Genomic DNA, 20,911 nt, shown 5'->3' with positions numbered 1-20,911 from the left:
CTTATGCAAATATCTACATGGCCGTCTTTGCAGAGAAAAATGTGCACATGTCATCACTTTGGCAGAAGGTCCGAGCTTGGTGAGGTTACTTGGTGATGTTAATGACATTTTTTTTATTTGGGAGAACACCATTGATGCATTACAGGCGTTCCAAATGAAAATGAATAATGTATTCATGGAACTACAATTTACTTTGACATATTCCCAGGAGGTAATTCAATTTTTGCATGTGAAGATCAAACGTGTGGGGGAAAATTTTAGTAACTGATATCCTTGTTAAACCTACTGACAGGAACAACTTATTGTTGTACCTGAGCTGTCATTCATGGAGTATGATCGATTCCTTGCCTTGGAGGGAGCTATTGAAAATGAGGCGGATTATTAATGAGGACATGGTGGATAACTGGATGAAATGTATGGCAAATTCGGCAACAGAAGGTATCAAGTACAATTGGTTTTTAAGTATAGACAGGAGATGAAACAGCACTCGTGGTGCTTTAATGGCCCCAAGGGTGAGGTATAAAGCTTCTAATTCTGGTTGTATTCCTTTTGTTTCAACTTTTACATCTCAGAGTGGCAGGGTTGCCAATTTTCTAAGAAAGCACTGATCCTTGCTGAGTAGGGGATGCCCTGAGGTTGTGGAATTTGCCAATCTATGCATTAGGTTTTATAGATAAGGGAATAATTTGAGGGACAAGTTGGCTAAATCTGACATAGGTCCTGGTCCGAAAATGGTACCAACATTATTATTCTCTATGAAACTAGGGAATTGAACTTGTCTCAATTGTTCGTGTTGTAAGAACATGGTGAAGGGAAAGAGTTTTACCCATCTATACACTGGGAAGAGTTACAGAATAAAGCATAGCTTTACATGTACACCTTCCTGTGTGATCTATACAATCACATGCCCATGTGGTTTGAATTACGTGGGTGAGTCAACAATGGAAATTCGTTCTCGCATAGTAAAACACAAAAGTACTATATGAACTAAATCCATGGATTTACCAGTACCTTGGCATTTTATTGAGAAAGGTCACTCTATTAGCTAGTTAAAATTTAGAGTAATAGACTATGTACCAGAATTGAGGAGAGGGGGAGACAGAGTTGGTTTGCTCAAAAAGGAAAAATTGAGATGGATTTATGCACATGATAGTCTATTTCCCATTCTGTATGAGCAAAGATGTTTTTAAGGTATATTTTTATGTTTAGATTTTTTGTGTTCTTTTTGATAGATTTGTCCCAGAATGGCCGATGTTCTCAGTATGCAGAACAATTCAACGGGACATACCTTGATGTTTTATAAAGATGGGCTGTGTAGAGATATTTAGTTGCTTATATGTATGTAACAAAATGGGGGCTATGGGATTTATTATTAGCATGAAATAAAGTACTTTCAGAGTGACATCTGCTAAATTGTTTTACTAGGGGAGCAGATTTGGGTACAGCAAGTGGGAGACCCCCTTGTATAGGATACTTTATCCCAGGGCTATATGTGATCCTAATATAATTGGTAAGATAAAAGGGATGTAATGTTAAGGGTTGCTGGTTCGTGGCCCTTAGAATATACATATTAGTATACATGTTAATCATACTAATTGTACACACATTTGGAGATAGATCCATTTTTAGTCTTTATTTAAGGCCATGTAGATATATGTACACTTTTTCGGTCATGTGGCACACTGCAACAGCTAAATGGTCTTGCTAGGTGACCAATTGTGCTTCCCGGCTAGGAAGCTGTTGGTATGTAGGCGTTCGCAACATTATGAGAGGTGATAGTTCGTGTGCTCATGTGATCGTATGGGTGTGATGTGGTTCAGTTAGTTGCTGGGAGACCAGTGATGCGTACTGGCCTGCAAGCACTCTCAATATAGAGAAACTCCAATACCAGCGTAATGATCGGATATTTGTCTCTTGGGTGAAGGCAATTGTGATTTTATCGTTATACATGCATCTGTGAAGATATAAATGTATTGGTTGATTCTTTGATTAATGCAATTAAGATGTGGTATATATATATACTGCACATGCTGCTTGTTTTTATGCTTGATAAAGACCTATGAGGTCGAAACATCGCACGTGCAGAAGGAATAAAGTCTGTTTGTCGCAAGGACTTTTGTTTATTAGTATAGATCTGTGAATTCCGAATCCTGGCGGCTTTGCATGGGAAGTCCCACCATGTGGTGTATTGGTTGTGCTGTAATTAACTTTGATCTTTCTTGTAATGAGAGGCCATGTCAATTTCTAGAGACGCACTTCTATACACAGAAATATTTGTGTGTGAAACCCCAAGGTCTGCGGAGTTCCCTAGGCAAAGTTATTTGAAGAAAATTTTACAGCTTCAATATATTAAAATAGTACAACCAGAAGCACAATCACAAGAGTTGCTGGCCCTGTAGGATCGGGACCAGGCTGATGTCACCGCCAATCAACCCTAGCCCACATAGCCTACACATCGGCTCAGTGCTACGTATCATTTTGGCATTTGACGCTGACATGAGCACTTCTCTCTTCTCTAGTGTTTGGACGGATTGGTTGGCTGGGAGGCGTGTGTCTTAGCCAGCCTATCAGTGATTGCCTGTACACATTTACTTTGGCTCCTCCTCACAGAGGATGCCGGTTATACTTCTAGTCTAAGGGTGTTTGTGGTTAAGTCGGTGAGTCCTGTCCTGTTTCATAGTTCAGATAAGTCTGTTTGACTTCAGTGTAATTTTTGGTCTTGTAACATCTGTCTCCTCACTTATTGTTATGCATTGGTGTATCATTTGGCTCATGGTGTGCTTTTTAACATTTGAATATGCATACGTAGTTATTCCTTATTGCAAAAATTTTCCCTGCTTCCAACTAAAGAGAGTCAGGGTCACCTCAGGTTCTTGATCTGGAGTCACCCTCATCAGGGCGAGTGCTCCGCTTTTACGTAGGGTCTCCTCGCATAAATGGTCAATCCAAAACTGTCTTATTATGTTGGTACACGGCGTCAGAAGTAGATGTTGGTGGTAAGGTAATAGAGTATTAACCTTCCCGCCAATATCTGGTAAATTTTGTTGCCGTGCAACAGATGGCAGCAGAGGGCAGTGTAATAAAATAGGTCTAACATGAAAGCAAAGGTGTGCAATTGCACTTCAGCACTGAACGGAGGCAAAACAGTGGATGTGGTGGTGAGGCGGCGAGTGGTGCATTTCAACTGTCATGACAGTAACGCGATAGAGAAGTCAAGTTTTATACAGCTGTCACACCACAAAATGAAAAGTGTCTTGATCAGCTCATCCGCATGAATTGGCAGATCATTTCCAACGCATTGAAACTGATATTAATCTCGGTTCCCTGATCGTAATCTGTCTATTTTTGTGAATGAGCTGATTGAGAAGCTCTTCATTTCATGGTGTGACAGCTGTGCAGGACTGTCCAGAGCATGGCTTGTCTTTCACGTTGCTGTCACCACTGTTGAAACGCACTACTTACTGACTCATTGTGCTAACATCCGCTGTTTGGCCTCCATAAACATTCAGCAAGTGTCAATGAATGTCAATGGGTGCAATGTTTTCGGCATGCAGGAATTCAATGACACACTTTGCGTTATACACACATTCATGTCAGACGCCATTTTGTCAGACTACCCCGCTGCTGCCAGCTGTGACACAGCAAGAAAATTTACCAAATATTGTCGGGAAGGTTCAAATTCTATTGCCATATCGCCAACATCCACTTTGGATGTTGTGTGACTGACAACATAATAAGATAGCAGACATGAGTTTCTGAGCGACCCTTGTGCCATATTAGTACTACCCTGTTTCCCTGAAAATAAGACATACCCTGAAAATAAGACATAGCATGATTTTCCAGAATTTTTGAGGATGCAAAATGATTTTTCAGGCTTTTTGAGGATGCTTGAAATATAAGCCCTACTCCAAAATTAAGCCCTGCTAACAATTAATTTAAAAAGTCAATTTAAATAGTGTCCAGGCAGCTATACATGTAAAAAAGTTAAACCTTTTTGAACAAAAATTAATATAAGACACTGTCTTATTTTCGGGGAAACCCGGTAATAATAAGAACATGCAATGCACCAAACAATGCCACTATAATGTACAGTCCAGTCTAGGACTATAGAGTCCTAAAGGCTATCCCTCAAGTCACAAACCTTGAGATAGTCTTCTAGGTTATTATTCTTCACAACTGTCAGTCTATCGATTGTCAGCCTAATGTAATTTTCATGTATATACAATACTTAGTCACATTGACTGTCCCACTCTATATTTTTGAGTCACGTGAGCTATGAGTCCCGCAGCCCTGACATATTGCAGACTTCCCTAATAAGCTGTGCTGTGATTTTGCTGATTTTACAAGGTGAGGTCAGTTCTACACAAGGATCAAATGTTTATTAGTTTGTCAATTAGAGAGATACTAGAGACCAAACCTCTACGGTACATCATTATGAAGCAAGTCAACCTGTAATGACTTGTTGTTCTAAGCACTTGAGCATAATGAAAGCATAATACAGTAACAGCAAATAAAGTACTGCATAAAAGAACATCTTCATGCAGTAGAATGTATCAAAGATACTTCTTTTAATCATCATCAATAAACGTTTTCAGGAATTTGCCTTGATGATATTACCCAAATGAGCCGGGGCAGAGATTTTACATCTATGGCTCCAGATGTGAAATCAAAGGTTGGGGGTTGTAGCTTTACAACATTTGGAGAACCATTGGTTGAAAACTTGTAGACTTCATCAAGCCAAGTACAGACAAGCAATATGGCTGCCATTGTTCCTCCCCCCCCCCCCCCCCAAAAAAAAAGAACCCAAAGATTATAAAGAATCATAGTTCCATGTTCCTTTGGTGGTACATTCAACTTCAACCCACGTGAGATGCAAGGAATCATTACTCCCTAAATTTATTGATCACTTGAGCCTACTGGTACACAATGTCATTACATATGTGAGAAGGGTAGATATATGAGTTCGCACTTACACTCGGCCTTGGCACAGATAAGGCTGGTGGAAGGGTTGTGAAAAGACTTCAGTATGTGTGACACAGCAAGGCTTATGTCTTCATTACTTGGGTACAGACTGACGGATGCAAACCGTAAATATTGTAACTTGGGTGCTTCTTCTGGTCCTACTTTTATATGAGGAATCTACAAGAAAAACAAATATATATAATACTTCACAGGCTTACAGATATTAACAATGATTAAACTCCATCTTATATATGATTACACTCCTCTTCATGTATTCAGCACTTCCCCAGCACCTCCGTACGCCTTCACAGAAATGTACACCTGCTCCTGACCAAGTGCATATTTCTGGCATAATTTATGCCAGTTTGTGGTGTATATTATACTGAAACGGGTCAGTTCTGACGACAACGCCCCCTCCCAACAAGCCCTGCCCACTTTTCAGCTTTCTGGCTGCGGGCCACAAGTAGAACAAGCAGATCTATTGGTCTATTTGCTGTATATTATTTGGACTGAGATGTTTTTATACAAAATCCTTATATACCCAGCTGTCGGATGAAGAGGTCTGCTAATCTTGAAACAAAGAAACATTGCTGGTTTGAATTCTTACTAAATAAAGCATAATTGGTTTTTACAAAGTATTGTCTTTATAGGCAGCAAAAACCTTTTGCAGACTACTGACTATAGGTTGTGCCAAAGTCCTATTTTTTTACTTCATCATACCTATAAAAGATAATTCGACCATTGGTCTACCAGCCTACTAGGCTGGCAGCACCTTTCTTACTCTATTCTGCACCTCTCCTCTAATCCCACACACACCAACCACATCTGGTTATTTCCTGCGGACATCCTGACGCGTTTTTCTCTTCCTTGTAAGTATTTGATAGTCCAAGCTGGAACAGCCACTTATCGGACAACATTTGACCCCAAGTGTATCGTGGCTTAGGCTGGGTTCACATACATTGGTTGTGTCTGGCTAGTCTTTTCATGCTGGAGGCAGACACAAGTGATACCATTTAGGTGTACTTTCAGCTCCTGACTGGCATCCATAGCCAAACATATGTTCATGCAATGTTGAGGGAAGGCATTCGACATCAAGGATGATGAGCTAGATGCCCTGAGCTGTCCCATAGAATGCAATGGCATCAGTTATAGCTTCAATTCCCTCCTGCTTTTCACTGCAACATTGGAGGGGAAAATTGCTGGAGGTTCAGACATACGGAAACCGGCCTTAGTGTTTGGTAAGGGGCTCATGATTTTTGAAGACCACTTTTCTACTGTGCATCCTTTGGGCCAAGAGCTCACAAAATGTGCTATTAGTCCCCTTTAATAATATTTCTCTGCAGGTTTTAAATATTCGTGTATCGCCCTATTCTGCCGCTGATCTGCCTGCTGAGTAATTATCTTCTATGTGCCTGCAGAGACTGCTAGCTGATGTGTCCTTTCTGCAAAGTATGGGCGCAGTGAATTTCCTCTGCCTCATTTCACTGCCTCTCTCTGCTGCTGTAAAGGAAAGCAATAATTACTTTTTAATAATCCTATTTACTTTTAAACGCTGCCTTAATTAATGTACTGTAGTGTATCTCTTTGTTCCATATGTGTGATGTCTCCATGAAATGGTATTTTTGATCCTCAGAAAATCAAGTCAGTTCTCTTCAATATGTCTTTCAGTAGAATTAGCACAATGTAAGAAGGTGTAATGTAGGTCCAGAGGGGTTATTACCTCTTAAAGGGACTGTGTCTTCATGTCCCTCGCTACACAGTATTTAATCCCAAAAAAAGCAAGACGGAGAGGGATTTGCCATGAAACAAATAAATTAGTCCTCTCCTGGATAGTAAGCTTCTTCCACCACATATATATAGAGAAGTATTGGCCAAGACAAGGGCTAAAACTATATATGTGCAGAGGTTGGCACTGCATCCAGTCCCTCAGAAATGATGAAAACCAAAAGGTCCTTTGGCTCAGTTTTAGGAAACCAGTATTATTAATGGAGTATGAAAAATGGAGGGCCAGGAATTTGCATTGGGGCCTAAGAGCTTCAAATTATGCCTCCAAGAAGACTTGAAGATAACTATAAGGCTACCTTCACAATATCACTAAGAGTAAAGTTACCATAATAGGTGCTCAACGTCTGCCTAACAGTGGACTTTTTCTCACACCTGGGTAGCCAATTGATTGCATTTCCCTTTAACCCCTTTGCTGTCACAGGACGTATTCATATGTCCTGGTTGAAAAGGGGTTGCCGCAAAATGACATATATTTACATCATATGGATAAGGAACTGAGCTGCCATCCACGGCAGGAGCCAGCTGTGACTCACAGCCGGCCTACCGCTGTAACAGCGGGTATCAGGGAGAACAAGGATCTCTGTTGTTGACCACTTATATTCTGCAATCGATGTTGATCATGGCATGTATAAAGTTAACAAAGGGAGGGCACTCCCTCTGTGACGTCATAAGCCCTCCACCATGAAATTGTGGAGAGCCGATGTGTTGCCATGGCATCCTGGTTTGCCATGCCCTGGCATAGGCAGTAATAATGATAATTAGTGATGAGCGAGCATACTCGCTAAGGGCAATTGCTCGAGTGAGCATTGCCCTTAGCGAGTACCTGCCCACTCGAGACAGAAGGTTCGGGTGCTGGCAGCGGGCAGGAAGATGCGGGGAGAGCGGGGAGGAATGGAGGGGAGATCTCGCTCTCCCTCTCTCCCCCCACTCCCCCCTGATGACAGCCGCTACTCACCGCTCCCCCGCGCCAGCACCTGAACCTTTTGTCTCGAGCAGGCAGGTGTTCGCTAAGGGCAATGCTCGCTCGAGCAATTGCCCTTAGCGAGTATGCTTGCTCATCTCTAATGATAATAAAATGCAGGAAAGAAGTAATGTAGTGTATTATTTCAGCAATCTTAAGATCACAGCTTGAAGTTCTCTACAGCGACATAAGAATGTAAAAAAAAACCTAAAAACAGTCCAAAAGAGGCCAAAAAAAGTTTTTTGCGCATTTTTCCCTTTTCTTGTTTAAAACCCCACACACATTTGGTACGATCGCATCTGTAATGACCCATAGAGTAAATTAAACACACTTTTAAAAAAAGAAGCGAAAATGCTTCTAATGTACATTTCCCCCAAAAAGCAATAAAAAGGAACAAAAAAGTCACGCAAACCCCAAAATGGTACTAATATCAATTACATCTTGTCAGGCAAAAAACAAATCCTCACAGAGCTCCAGCAATAGCAAATATAAGAGTTATACAGTGCAGCAATGCAAAAAAAATGTTTGCTTGTTTTTTTAAAGAGTTTTCACTGTGCAAAAGTGGAAAAACCTTAAAAAAATATAGATAATTTTTTATAATTTTGGTATTGTAATCATAGCAACCCACAGAAAAATGTTTTAATGACATTTTACCAGAATGATGACTGCTCTACAATAATGGCAGAATTGATGTGCTTTTTCATCCAGTCCCCCCTAAATGTTTTTTTAGAAAAGTTATAGATTATATGTACCCCAAAATGGCAGTAATAAAAACTACTGCTCGTAAATCAAGAAATAAGGCAACTCACCACTTTATATATAGGGATATCGAGCGCACAATATGTAGTATCTAGAGATGAGCAAGCACACTCAGATAAAGCAGTTACTCAAGCGAGCATCGCTCTTCTTAAATAACTCTCCCCCCCCCCCCCCCCCCCCCTGCTACTGGCCGCTCCCCTCGAGCCTGCTCGGACCAGTAAGCAGTTACTCGGAAAAAGCGATGCTTGCTCGAGTAACTGCTTTATCCGAGCGTGCTCGCTCATCTCTTGTAGTATCCACACACTAAATGAAACGTATAAACAGAATATGGCACTTAAGACTCGAGAAGAATCATAAATACACTGTATCTAATATAACCAGAGATGAGCGAGCGTACTCGCTAAGGTAAATTACTCTAGTGAGTATTGCCATTTTTGAGTACATGCTTGCTTGTGCCAAAAGATTCGGGGGCCGGCGGGGGTGAGTGGTGAGTTGCGGGAGTGAGCATGGGGGAGCGGGGGGAAGAGAGAGAGATCTGCCCCCGTTCCTCCCCGCTCTCCCCCGCCGCCCCCCGCCGGCTCTTTTGGGACGATCGGGCATGTACTTGAAAATGGCAATACTCGCTCGAGTAATTTCCCTTAGCGAGTACGCTCTCTCATCTCTAAATATAACGTTATAGTAAACTTCCACCATAAAATTTATTAAAAAGATTAATCTAAAATTAAAAACTATAAAAATTCTAAACACATAAGCACCGTGGGACCCGAGCAGTATGTATGTAAAATATATAAAGTTAGTGTGAAAAATATTCTCAATATGCCAGACCCGCAGCCCTGATATAATAAAAACGTCTTCTTTGTCCAATATATGCAATCCCAATAGGCCAAACACTCAGTCCCAATAATTCCATGTTGACTGGCTTGTAGTCGATGACCTTTTCTTGTGCACAAGATGTTATATATGTTGCAATCCTTTTCACAAAGTCCTTGACAGTTTCCATATTCAAATCTATCAGTTTAATAGACTGTTAATATCTGCTGTGTACATCTGCCAGACTTCGGTACTCTACTCCCACTCTACTCCCAGCGTCTTCTTACCGCTATGTGTCTGCATCGCACGTATTCTAAAGGCTCAGCAGGCAGCATGTGGGAACAGTACTCTGAGGGGTCAGCTGGGTCTTGGTGTTCCATAGATTGCAATATTCAAGTCTCTATTGCAATATCACCGTTGGCACTTCTAGTTTGACCCGACTTTTTTACTAGCGGGAGATTTTATTGTGTATAATGGTAAAGCATCACTTTGCACACTCTACAGATCTCCAGTGGTACTGAAATACTGCCAGAGCATCCAAATATAGAGAAAGTAGGTGCATGTAGACATAGAAAGTGCAGTCCAGTTAAATCCACAAACTTTTTGGAGGGTTAGCAGCTAAACGCGTTTCAAGGTTGTCTCTGCCTTTCCCTCAGTGGCCATAAATGCTCCATTAAGCATACTTCTTATTTATCACCAACCAACCTGATATCCAATCATGTAATGACTTGGGCAACTATAATGGTCTTGATATCGGTCAGCCCTTCAATTGTCTCTACACATAAATTATACTGTATTTAATATCATACATAAATAAAAGTGAGAGTGTATTCCAGTAAACATGGTAACAAATTGGGAACAGAAATAATATGTTTAGTAAATGTATTCAAACCCACTAGGAAAACCTGCAACGGATCTATCTCAGGAAATCAAAAATTTCCAAATTAGCATTCAACCGTCTAGGGATTTGGGATTCAAATTCATATATTATTCTCGATTCAGCTCTTGACATTTTAGCAATAAAGTCCCCACCCCACCCCCACACACACCAATCTCTTGCAACATTATGTACAGCTGAAAAAACTAGACCCTTGGGGTCACAATCATGGTGTTCTTTAAAATGTGATGATAAGGTATGTTTTTCATAACCATTCTGTATATTACAAATATATTTGGAAATCCTTCTCTTTAAAGGTCTCAAAATCCTCCCAATATACTGTTTTTTAAGGATACTCACTAACATATATTACGTTCTTCTTACTATTACAGGTCAGTAACTCTCTGGTAACATATTCATAGTTATTTAGTGTTGGTATAACATGTTACGGTTGCTGCAAGACAGACATCTAAAATACCTTACACTTTCCCCGATTTTACTTCATTTCCCATTTTTCTTACAGTGGGTGCCATCTTTATACGCTCATTTGGGGCTCTAGTATAGACTACAGTGGTAATACCAGACCCATTATTTTATCACTACTAGAGATGAGCGAACGTACTCGTCCGAGCTTGATACTTGTTCGAGTATTAGCGTGTTCGAGATGCTTGTTACTAGAGGCGAGCACCACGCGGCGTTCGAGTTACTTTCACTTTCATCTCTGAGACGTTAGCCCGCTTTTCTGGCCAATAGAAAGACAGGGAAGGCATTACAACTTCCCCCTGTGATGTTCCAGCCCTATACCACCCCCCTGCTGTGAGTGGCTGGCGAGATCAGGTGTCACCCAAGTATATAAATCGGCCCCTCCCGCGGCTCGCCACAGATGCGTTCTGACAGAGATCAGGGAAAGTGCTGCTGATGCCGAAGCTGCTATAGGGAGAGCGTTAGGAGTGATTTTAGGCTTCAAGAACCCCAACGGTCCTTCTTAGGGCCACATCTGACCGTGTGCAGTACTGTTGAGGCTGCTTTTAGCAGTGTTGCACAAATTTTTTTTTTTCTGTATATCGGGCGTGCAGAGCACTGCGTCCTCAGTCTGCAGTCATTGTACAGAGTATAGGGCCAGTACTGGTGAGGCAGGGAAAGAGATATCCAGGCTATATAGGCAGTGGGCTTTTTCAAAAAAATTGGGGAAAAATACTATTTTTGGGCTGCCTGTGACCGTCTTCAGTTTACTGCGTGTCTGCTGGGGGTAGTAGTCCTAATTAATACGTACTAAGCGTTACAGCAGGCTTGCGCAAAATTGTTTCCTGGGTCGGCTGTCTCTGTTACATCACCGCCGTCATCCCGCCAGAGGGAAACAGTATACATAATATTATACGCTGCCTACAGTATCTGTCTGCTGGGGGTAGTAGTCCTAATTAATACGCAGCTAAGCGTTACAGCAGGCTTGCGCAAAATTGTTTCCTGGGTCTGCTGTCTCTGTTACATCACCGCCGTCATCCCGCCAGAGGGAAACAGTATACATAATATTATACGCTGCCTACAGTATCTGTCTGCTGGCGGTAGTAGTCCTAATTAATACGCAGCTAAGCGTTAGAGCAGGCTTGCGCAAAATTGTTTCCTGGGTCTGCTGTCTCTGTTACATCACCACCATCATCCCGCCAGAGGGAAACAGTATACATAATATTATACGCTGCCTACAGTATCTGTCTGCTGTATCAGCTCAGCATTTAAAAAAAATAGAAGCAAAATACTTAAGGCCTACTACTGGCCTTTGGCCACTTGACTGCTTCTGCGCTGTGAATTCCACTAGCTCAGTCATACGCACCTACGTCTCACTACAGGCGTGCGCAAAATTGTTTCCTGGCTCTGCTGTGCGTTCCGTAAGGGAAGTCAGCCTCCAACCACAGGCCAATAAGCGGCACATTTAATTACAGCGTTCTGTTTCTGCACTACTGGTAATACAGCATGCTGAGGGGTAGGGGTAGGCCTAGAGGACGTGGACGCGGAGGCCCAAGTCAGGGTGTGGGCACAGGCCGAGCTCCTGATCCAGGTATATCGCAGCCGACTGCTGCGGGATTAGGAGAGAGGCACGTTTCTCACAATTAATGGGTCCACGCGGTAGACCTTTATTAGAAAATGAGCAGTGTGAGCAGGTCCTGTCGTGGATGGCAGAAAGTGCATCCAGCAATCTATCGACCACCCAGAATTCTGCGCCGTGCACTGCTGCAACTCTGAATCCTCTGGCTGCTGCTCCTCCTTCCTCCCAGCCTCCTCACTCCATTACAATGACACATTCTGAGGAGCAGGCAGACTCCCAGGAACTGTTCCCGGGCCCCTGCCCAGAATGGCCAGCAATGGTTCCTCTCCCACCAGAGGAGTTTGTCGTGACCGATGCCCAACCTTTGGAAAGTTCCCGGGGTCCGGGGGATGAAGCTGGGGACTTCCGGCAACTGTCTCAAGAGCTTTCAGTGGGTGAGGAGGACGATGACGATGAGACACAGTTGTCTATCACTCAGGTAGTAGTAATTGGAGTAAGTCCGAGGGAGGAGCGCACGGAGGATTCGGAGGAAGAGCAGCAGGACGATGAGGTGACTGACCCCACCTGGTTTGCTACGGCTACTGAGGACAGGTCTTCAGAGGGGGAGGCAAGTGCAGCAGCAGGGCAGGTTGGAAGAGGCAGTGCGGTGGCCAGGGGTAGAGGCAGGGCCAGACTGAATAATCCACCAACTGTTTCCCAACGCGCCCCCTCACGCCATGCCAGCCTGCAGAGGCCGAGGTGCTCAAAGGTCTGGCAGTTTTTCACTGAGAGTGCAGACGACCGACGAACAGTGGTGTGCAACCTTTGTCGCGCCAAGATCAGCCGGGGAGCCACCACCACCAGCCTCACCACCACCAGCATGCGCAGACATATGATGGCCAAGCACCCCACAAGGTGGGACGAAGGCCATTCACCGCCTCCGGTTTGCACCGCTGCCTCTCCCCCTGTGCCCCAACCTGCCGCTGAGATCCAACCCCCCTCTCAGGACACAGGCACTACCGTCTCCTGGCCTGCACCCACACCCTCAACTCCGCTGACCTCGGCCCCATCCACCAATGTCTCTCAGTGCACCGTCCAGCCGTCGCTAGCGCAAGTGTTGGAGCGCAAGCGCAAGTACACCACCACGCACCTGCACGCTCAAGTGTTAAACGTGCACATAGCCAAATTTCTCAGCCGGGAGATGCTGCCGTATAGGCTTGTGGAAACGGAGGCTTTCAAAGGTATGATGGCGGCCGCGGCCCCGCGCTACTCAGTTCCCAGTCGCCACTACTTTTCCCGATGTGCCGTCCCAGCCCTGCACGACCACGTCTCCCGCAACATTGTACGCGCCCTCAACAACGCGGTTACTGCCAAGGTCCACTTAACAACGGACACGTGGACAAGCACAGGCGGGCAGGGCCACTATATCTCCCTGACGGCACATTGGGTGAATTTAGTGGAGGCTGGGACAGAGTCAGAGCCTGGGACCGCTCACGTCCTACCCACCCCCAGAATTGCGGGCCCCAGCTCGGTGCTGGTATCTGCGGCGGTGTATGCTTCCTCCACTAAACCACCCTCCTCCTCCTCTTCCTCCTCCTCCTACGCAACCTCTGTCTCGCAATCAAGATGTGTCAGCAGCAGCACGTCGCCAGCAGTCGGTGTCGCGCGGCACGGCAGCACAGCGGTGGGCAGGCGTCAGCAGGCCGTGCTGAAACTACTCAGCTTAGGAGAGAAGAGGCACATGGCCCACGAACTGCTGCAGGGTCTGACAGAGCAAACCGACCGCTGGCTTGCGCCGCTGAGCCTCCAACCGGGCATGGTCGTGTGTGACAACGGCCGTAACCTGGTGGCGGCTCTGCAGCTCGGCAGCCTCACGCACGTTCCATGCCTGGCCCACATCTTTAATTTGGTGGTTCAGCGCTTTCTGAAAAGCTACCCACGCTTGTCAGACCTGCTCGGAAAGGTGCGCCGACTCTGCGCACATTTCCGCAAGTCCCACACGGACGCTGCCACCCTGCGCACCCTGCAACATCGGTTTAATCTGCCAGTGCACCGACTGCTGTGCGACGTGCCCACACGGTGGAACTCTACGCTCCACATGTTGGCCAGGCTCTATGAGCAGCGTAGAGCTATAGTGGAATACCAACTCCAACATGGGCGGCGCAGTGGGAGTCAGCCTCCTCAATTGTTTACAGAAGAGTGGGCCTGGTTGGCAGACATCTGCCAGGTCCTTGGAAACTTTGAGGAGTCTACCCAGATGGTGAGCGGCGATGCTGCAATCATTAGCGTCACCATTCCTCTGCTATGCCTCTTGAGAAGTTTCCTGCAAAGCATAAAGGCAGACGCTTTGCGCTCGGAAACAGAGGCGGGGGAAGACAGTATGTCGCTGGATAGTCAGAGCCCCCTCCTGTCTATATCTCAGCGCGTTGAGGAGAAGGAGGAGGGGGAGGAGGATGAGGAGGAGGGGGAAGAGACAGCTTGGCCCACTGCTGAGGGTACCCATGCTGCTTGCCTGTCATCCTTTCAGCGTGTATGGCCTGAGGAGGAGGAGGAGGAGGATCCTGAAAGTGATCTTCCTAGTGAGGACAGCCATGTGTTGCGTACAGGTACCCTGGCGCACATGGCTGACTTCATGTTAGGATGCCTTTCTTGTGACCCTCGTGTTACACGCATTCTGGCCACTACGGATTACTGGGTGTACACACTGCTCGACCCACGGTATAAGGAGAACCTTTCCACTCTCATACCCGAAGAGGAAAGGGGTTCGAGAGTGATGCTATACCACAGGACCCTGGCGGACAAGCTGATGGTAAAATTCCGACCCAACAGCGCTAGTGGCAGAAGGCGCAGTTCCGAGGGCCAGGTAGCAGGGGAGGCGCGGAGATCAGGCAGCATGTACAGCACAGGCAGGGGAACACTCTCTATGGCCTTTGACAGCTTTCTGGCTCCCCAGCAAGACTGTGTCACCGCTCCCCAGTCAAGGCTGAGTCGGCGGGAGCACTGTAAAAGGATGGTGAGGGAGTACGTAGCCGATCGCACGACCGTCCTCCGTGACGCCTCTGCCCCCTACAACTACTGGGTGTCGAAGCTGGACACGTGGCCTGAACACGCGCTGTATGCCCTGGAGGTGCTTGCTTGTCCTGCGGCTAGCGTCTTGTCAGAGAGGGTGTTTACTGCGGCTGGGGGAATCATCACAGATAAGCGTACCCGCCTGTCAACCGACAGTGCCGACAGGCTTACACTCATCAAGATGAACAAAGCCTGGATTTCCCCAGACTTTTCTTCTCCACCAGCGGACAGCAGCGATACCTAAACAATACGTAGGCTGCACCAGCGGACAGCAGCGGTACCTAAACAATACGTAGGCTGCACCCGCGGATGAAAGCATCGTTCTCTATCACCATCAAAAATGTGGACCTTTTAGCTTCATCAATCTGTGTATTATATTCATCCTCCTCCTCCTGCTCCTCCTCCTGAAACCTCACGTAATCACGCCGAACAGGCAATTTTTCTTAGGCCCACAAGGCTCAGTCATATAATTTTTGTAAACAATTTTTATATGTTTCAATGCTCATTAAAGCGTTGAAACTTGCGCCTGAACCAATTTTTATTTTAACTGGGCTGCCTCCAGGCCTAGTTACAAAATAAGCCACATTAACCAAAGCGATTAATGGGTTTCACCTGCCCTCTTGGTTGAGCATGGGCAATTTTTCTGAGGTACATTAGTACTGTTGGTACACCAATTTTTTGGGGCCCTCGCCTACAGTGTAATCCAATTAATTTTTTGCCCACCTGCATTAAAGCTGACGTTACATCAGCTGTGCTGGGCACTGCAATGGGATATATTTATATACCGCCGATGGGTTCCAGGGAGCCACCCATGCTGTGGGTCCACAGGGAGTTGTAACTGCATGTGTCTACTTCTAAAGAACCCCAGTCTGACTGGGGCATGCAGTGTGGGCCGAAGCCCACCTGCATTAAACCTGACTTTACCTCAGCTGTGATGGGCAATGCAATGGGATATATTTATGTACCGCCGGTGGGTTCCAGGGAGCCACCCATGCTGTCGGTCCACACGGAGTTGTAACTGCATGTGTCCACTTCTAAAGAACCCCAGTCTGACTGGGGCATGCAGTGTGGGCCGAAGCCCACCTGCATTAAACATGACATTACCTCAGCTGTGCTGGGCACTGCAATGGGATATATTTATGTACCGCCGGTGGGTTCCAGGGAGCCACCCATGCTGTGGGTCCACAGGGAGTTGTAACTGCATGTGTCCACTTCTAAAGAACCCCAGTCTGACTGGGGCATGCAGTGTGGGCCGAAGCCCACCTGCATTAAACATGACATTACCTCAGCTGTGCTGGGCACTGCAATGGGATATATTTATGTACCGCCGGTGGCTTCCTGGCACCCACCCATGCTGTCGGTCCACAGGGACTTCACAATAGGGAGTTCTACCTGCCTGTGTCTATGAATTAAAAGCCCCGGTCAGGTTGGGGCATGCAGTGTGGGCCGAAGCCCACCTGCATTTAATCTGACGTTAGCTCTGCTGTCCAGGGCACTGCAATGGGATACATTTATGTACAGCCGGTGGGTTCCAGGGAGCCACCCATGCTGTGGGTGCACACGGAATTCCCATTGCGGAGTTGTACCTGCCTGTGACTATTTATAAAAAACCGCGGTCTGATTGGGCATGCAGACACCTTGACAGAATGAATAGTGTGTGGCACATAGGTTCCCCATTGCTATGCCCACGTGTGCAGCTCCTGATGGAGGTGGCACAGGATTGGATTTCTCATTGCTTCTGTACAGCATTGTGGGCTATCGCCCCGCCCCTTTTAAAGAGGGTCGCTGCCTAGCCGTGCCAACCCTCTGCAGTGTGTGCCTGCGGTTCCTCCTCATGGCAGACGCACTTATAAATAGACATGAGGGTGGTGTGGCATGAGGGCAGCTGAAGGCTGCGCAGGGACACTTTGGTGTGCGCTGTGGACACTGGGTTGTGCGGGGGGGGGGGGGGGGTTGGGTTAGCATGTAACCCAGGAGAAGTGGCAGCGGAGTGTCATGCAGGCAGTGATTGTGCTTTGTTGGAGGTAGTGTGGTGCTTAGCTAAGGTATGCATTGCTAATGAGGGCTTTTCAGATGTAAAAATTGTTGGGAGGGGGGGGGGCCACTCTTGCCGCTATTGTGGCTTAATAGTGGGACCTGGGAACTTGAGATGCAGCCCAACATGTAGCCCCTCGCCTGCCCTATCCGTTGCTGTGTCGTTCCCATCACTTTCTTGAATTGCCGAGATTTTCATAAATGGAAACCTTAGCGAGCATCGGCGATATACAAAAATGCTTGAGTCGCCCATTGACTTCAATGGGGTTCGTTACTCGAAACGAACCCTCGAGCATCGCGAAAATTTCGTCCCGAGTAACGAGCAACCGAGCATTTTGGTGCTCGCTCATCTCTAATCACTACTCAAAAAGTGCCAGTGTCTATTAACCCCTATTCTTCCATAATTCACACTATATTGAAGGACAGGTTTCACAGTCCCTCCCTCCTTGGCTAGATCCTTCTCCTGACCCGATTCCTCTTCTTTAAAAAAAGAAGCCCTATTCACTCCCCTAACTTTAGTTAATGATACAGCCAAAATAGACTGTGGATACCTATTCTCCAAAAAATTGTCTTGTCATTTCAATGGCCTCACATTCAAAGACCTGATTCCTAGTACAATGATGTTTTAGATGACTACGGTATATTCACTAAATGGCACACAAAGTAACCAACTTGGCAAATGAAAACTGTTGAATAAAATGAACCCATTTTTGGCAGTGGGTTTATGAAATGTATTGCATTGCAATCCACTACTCACAACCTTAATTTCCAAAGCTAGGTAGTCTAACTTGTCTCTTGTACCACCCCACTCCAAAATTATATCATCTATATATCTACACTACAGCAAGAGGCTCACAACGACCTCAGGAAGATTATGCATACACATATTCCCAATAAGCAAAAAATAAATTGGCATAACTGGGCACAAATCTGGTGCCCACGGCAGTGCCAGAGTGCCCGCAATTAAAGTTGGAGCCAAAACAAAAATAATTATGCATTAATATAAAATTAATTATACTCAATATAAATTCTACTTGATATTGTAGTATACTATTGCTTGATTCCAAAAGAAACCTAATAGCCTCTAATCCTTGTTGGTGATTAACTGATGTGCACAATGAACTCACGTCCAATATAACCAAGATCCAATTCTTTTGCCATTCTAGACCCTCCACCATTCTAATCACCTCTATACTATCCCATAAATATGATGTCTAACAGAGGGTTGTAAAAACGTATCAAGATATTGCGATGTATTGGACGTCAGAGAACTGATGCTTAAGGCTATTTGTCTACGTAGGGGGGTTAATTAGCTCTATATGAATTTTTGGAATACAGTAAAACACTGGTAATCTTTCTATTGTACCCAAAATAAAATTATATTCCCATTCTACTTCCTTTGAATAAACCTCTTTTATGGTGCCTTCACACATTCCAGAAAAAACGCATCGGAAATGTTTACTGTAAAGGCTCATTTAGATGCAACGATTATTGCTCAAAGCCATCTTTTGAGCGATAATAGTTGCGTGTAAAGGTGCCCATTTTCTGTCGAACGATGGATTTCAGTTCAGCTTGAAATCCGTCGTTCGGCAGAACAGCTGATAGGCAGGACCGCATGCTGTGTTCTGCCGGGGAGCGCTGATAACAGCTGATTACATTGTCTCAGCTGTCAGCAGAACAAAAGGAATTTATTCAGAGAACAGGGGGCAGTCCTCTGAATAAATTCAGCTCCCAGCGGCTCACACACTACTAATTGGTACTAATAGGCATTAGTATGAATTAGCAGCTTATGCAAAATGATCGCTTGAAAGCCATCTTTTGAGGGATCATCTTTGTGTCTAACCGCACCTTTGGGGCTTATTCACACGTCAATATTTTTCATCAGTATTTTGTGAGCCAAAACAAGGAATGGAACAAACAGAGAGAAAGAATAAAGGAAAGATTTGCATTTCTTCTGTATTTTGGACCTGCTCCTGGTTTTGGCTTATAGAATACTGATGACAAATGCTGACATGTGAGTAAGCCCTAAAGTGAATGGGATTAAAGCACATCCTGTTCATGTAGATGAAAAAAACGCTGTGGATTTTCTGCTGTAACTCTAACCTGCAGTTTTGCTGCAGATCTGCTGCAAAATTCCTCAAAAAATTTCTGCAACGTGTGAACGCACCCTTACTAAAGGCCTCCATGTTTATATGTTAAAGTTGGATCCCAGTTCAATCTCATGCAGACTTTCTCATCTGAAAACTGTCCATAACAATCCTGTTGACGTTTGTCTGTATCCACTATCACTACCCCCGCTTTTATCCGCCGGACAGATAATAATGTAATGATTAATTTGTAGTTTAGTTTTTTTAATTTTTAGATTTCTTTTGGATTTAAATTACTTTTATATTTCTAGGGGCATAACTCTTTCTCTACTGAACTACAGAATGCCAAAATTTCCCCCCATATCTTATTTGGGAATTTTTTGAGGGCCTCTTACCATCTGTATAGATATATCTAGTTCTTTCAATTCCTTTATGTTCTGCTGGTTTTTTTTTTATATAATATTTTTTCAGACAAATTTTACATTGTAATCTTACATTTTTCAATACCGATGTATACCAGAAATTTGCCTAGCTACTGACTTGGTGCAAATTTCAAACCTTTATTTATTAGTGAAATCTTTTGGTAATTGGCTAGCACTTAAATTAAAAATAGCAGAATCATACCAACCTGCTGTAAAAATTATCATGTAATTCATACCGCATGATGAATGCTGTAAAAAATGGCAGAATTGATGCGCATTTCACCCAGTACCCCCTAATAAAATGAATAAAAATCATAGAACACATGTGTACCCCAAAATGGTACCAATATAAACTACAGCTCGCCTCGCAAAATACAATCCCTTATATGCCTCTGTCAATTGAAAAAAAAAAGATATAGCTTTTGAAAAGTAGAGATGAAAATCCCCCAAAAATTACTGCATTCTTAGATCCAAAATAGGCTGCGTCCTTAAGGGGTTAAGGAAAGTGGCTGCCTGACATGGAAAGAACAATCTACTCAAAAGAATGGGATTCCTATGGAATGACGTACTATGGGCCAAAAGCTACTCTTCACACAATCATTTTGTAGATAGCTTTAACCAGTATTGGAAAGGCCCACCAAAGTACAAGAGTACCCTCCAGTGGGCCACTATAAGGAGCCCCAAAAGTCAAGCAGAAGAGTACCCTATTTGGAGCATATAAAACCAAAAGATGGGGAATCGCACTCACGTCATGTATGCAGAATCAGAGGACTATTTAATCCTAAGAGGAAACATTTTAGTTAGAGAAAGCCTTTTTCAGGCTTGCTTAAAATAAGGCTTTGCAGAGCCAAACTATTACCCTAGATTGATTTACTTGTGTCTTGGTGGACCTTCAGAATCAGTAACTAATTTGACAATGTGGGTATCAGTGTGTTCTTCTGTCTTGGACGTAGTCATCACTATGTGATGATGTCTGTAGGACTTGAGGTTTTGAGTCATCGTTGATAATATTAGAAGTATTGAAGCTTTCTCAAATGAGTAATTACTGTGAGCGAATATATAATCCCGTGTATCTATGTGGTCATTTTCCCTTCATTAATAATTTCTTACTTTGGATGAGGAACA

The 20,911-nt window shown here is 44.5% G+C and overlaps 1 protein-coding gene across 1 annotated transcript in view; it reads right to left on the bottom strand.

Annotated features, from left to right (window-relative positions):
- GRIK5 (glutamate ionotropic receptor kainate type subunit 5) overlaps window positions 1–20,911 on the bottom strand; it is a 344,216-nt gene that overhangs the window by 86,549 nt on the left and 236,756 nt on the right. The window contains exon 5 of the mRNA XM_066607146.1: window positions 4,974–5,139. Coding sequence (XP_066463243.1) covers window positions 4,974–5,139 — 166 coding nt within the window. The remainder of the gene's footprint in view (window positions 1–4,973; window positions 5,140–20,911) is intronic.

This window comes from Eleutherodactylus coqui, chromosome 6, assembly GCF_035609145.1.
Source record: "Eleutherodactylus coqui strain aEleCoq1 chromosome 6, aEleCoq1.hap1, whole genome shotgun sequence".
NCBI classification, from domain to species: domain Eukaryota; kingdom Metazoa; phylum Chordata; class Amphibia; order Anura; family Eleutherodactylidae; genus Eleutherodactylus; species Eleutherodactylus coqui.
This window is presented reverse-complemented; position numbering and strand designations above follow the sequence as displayed.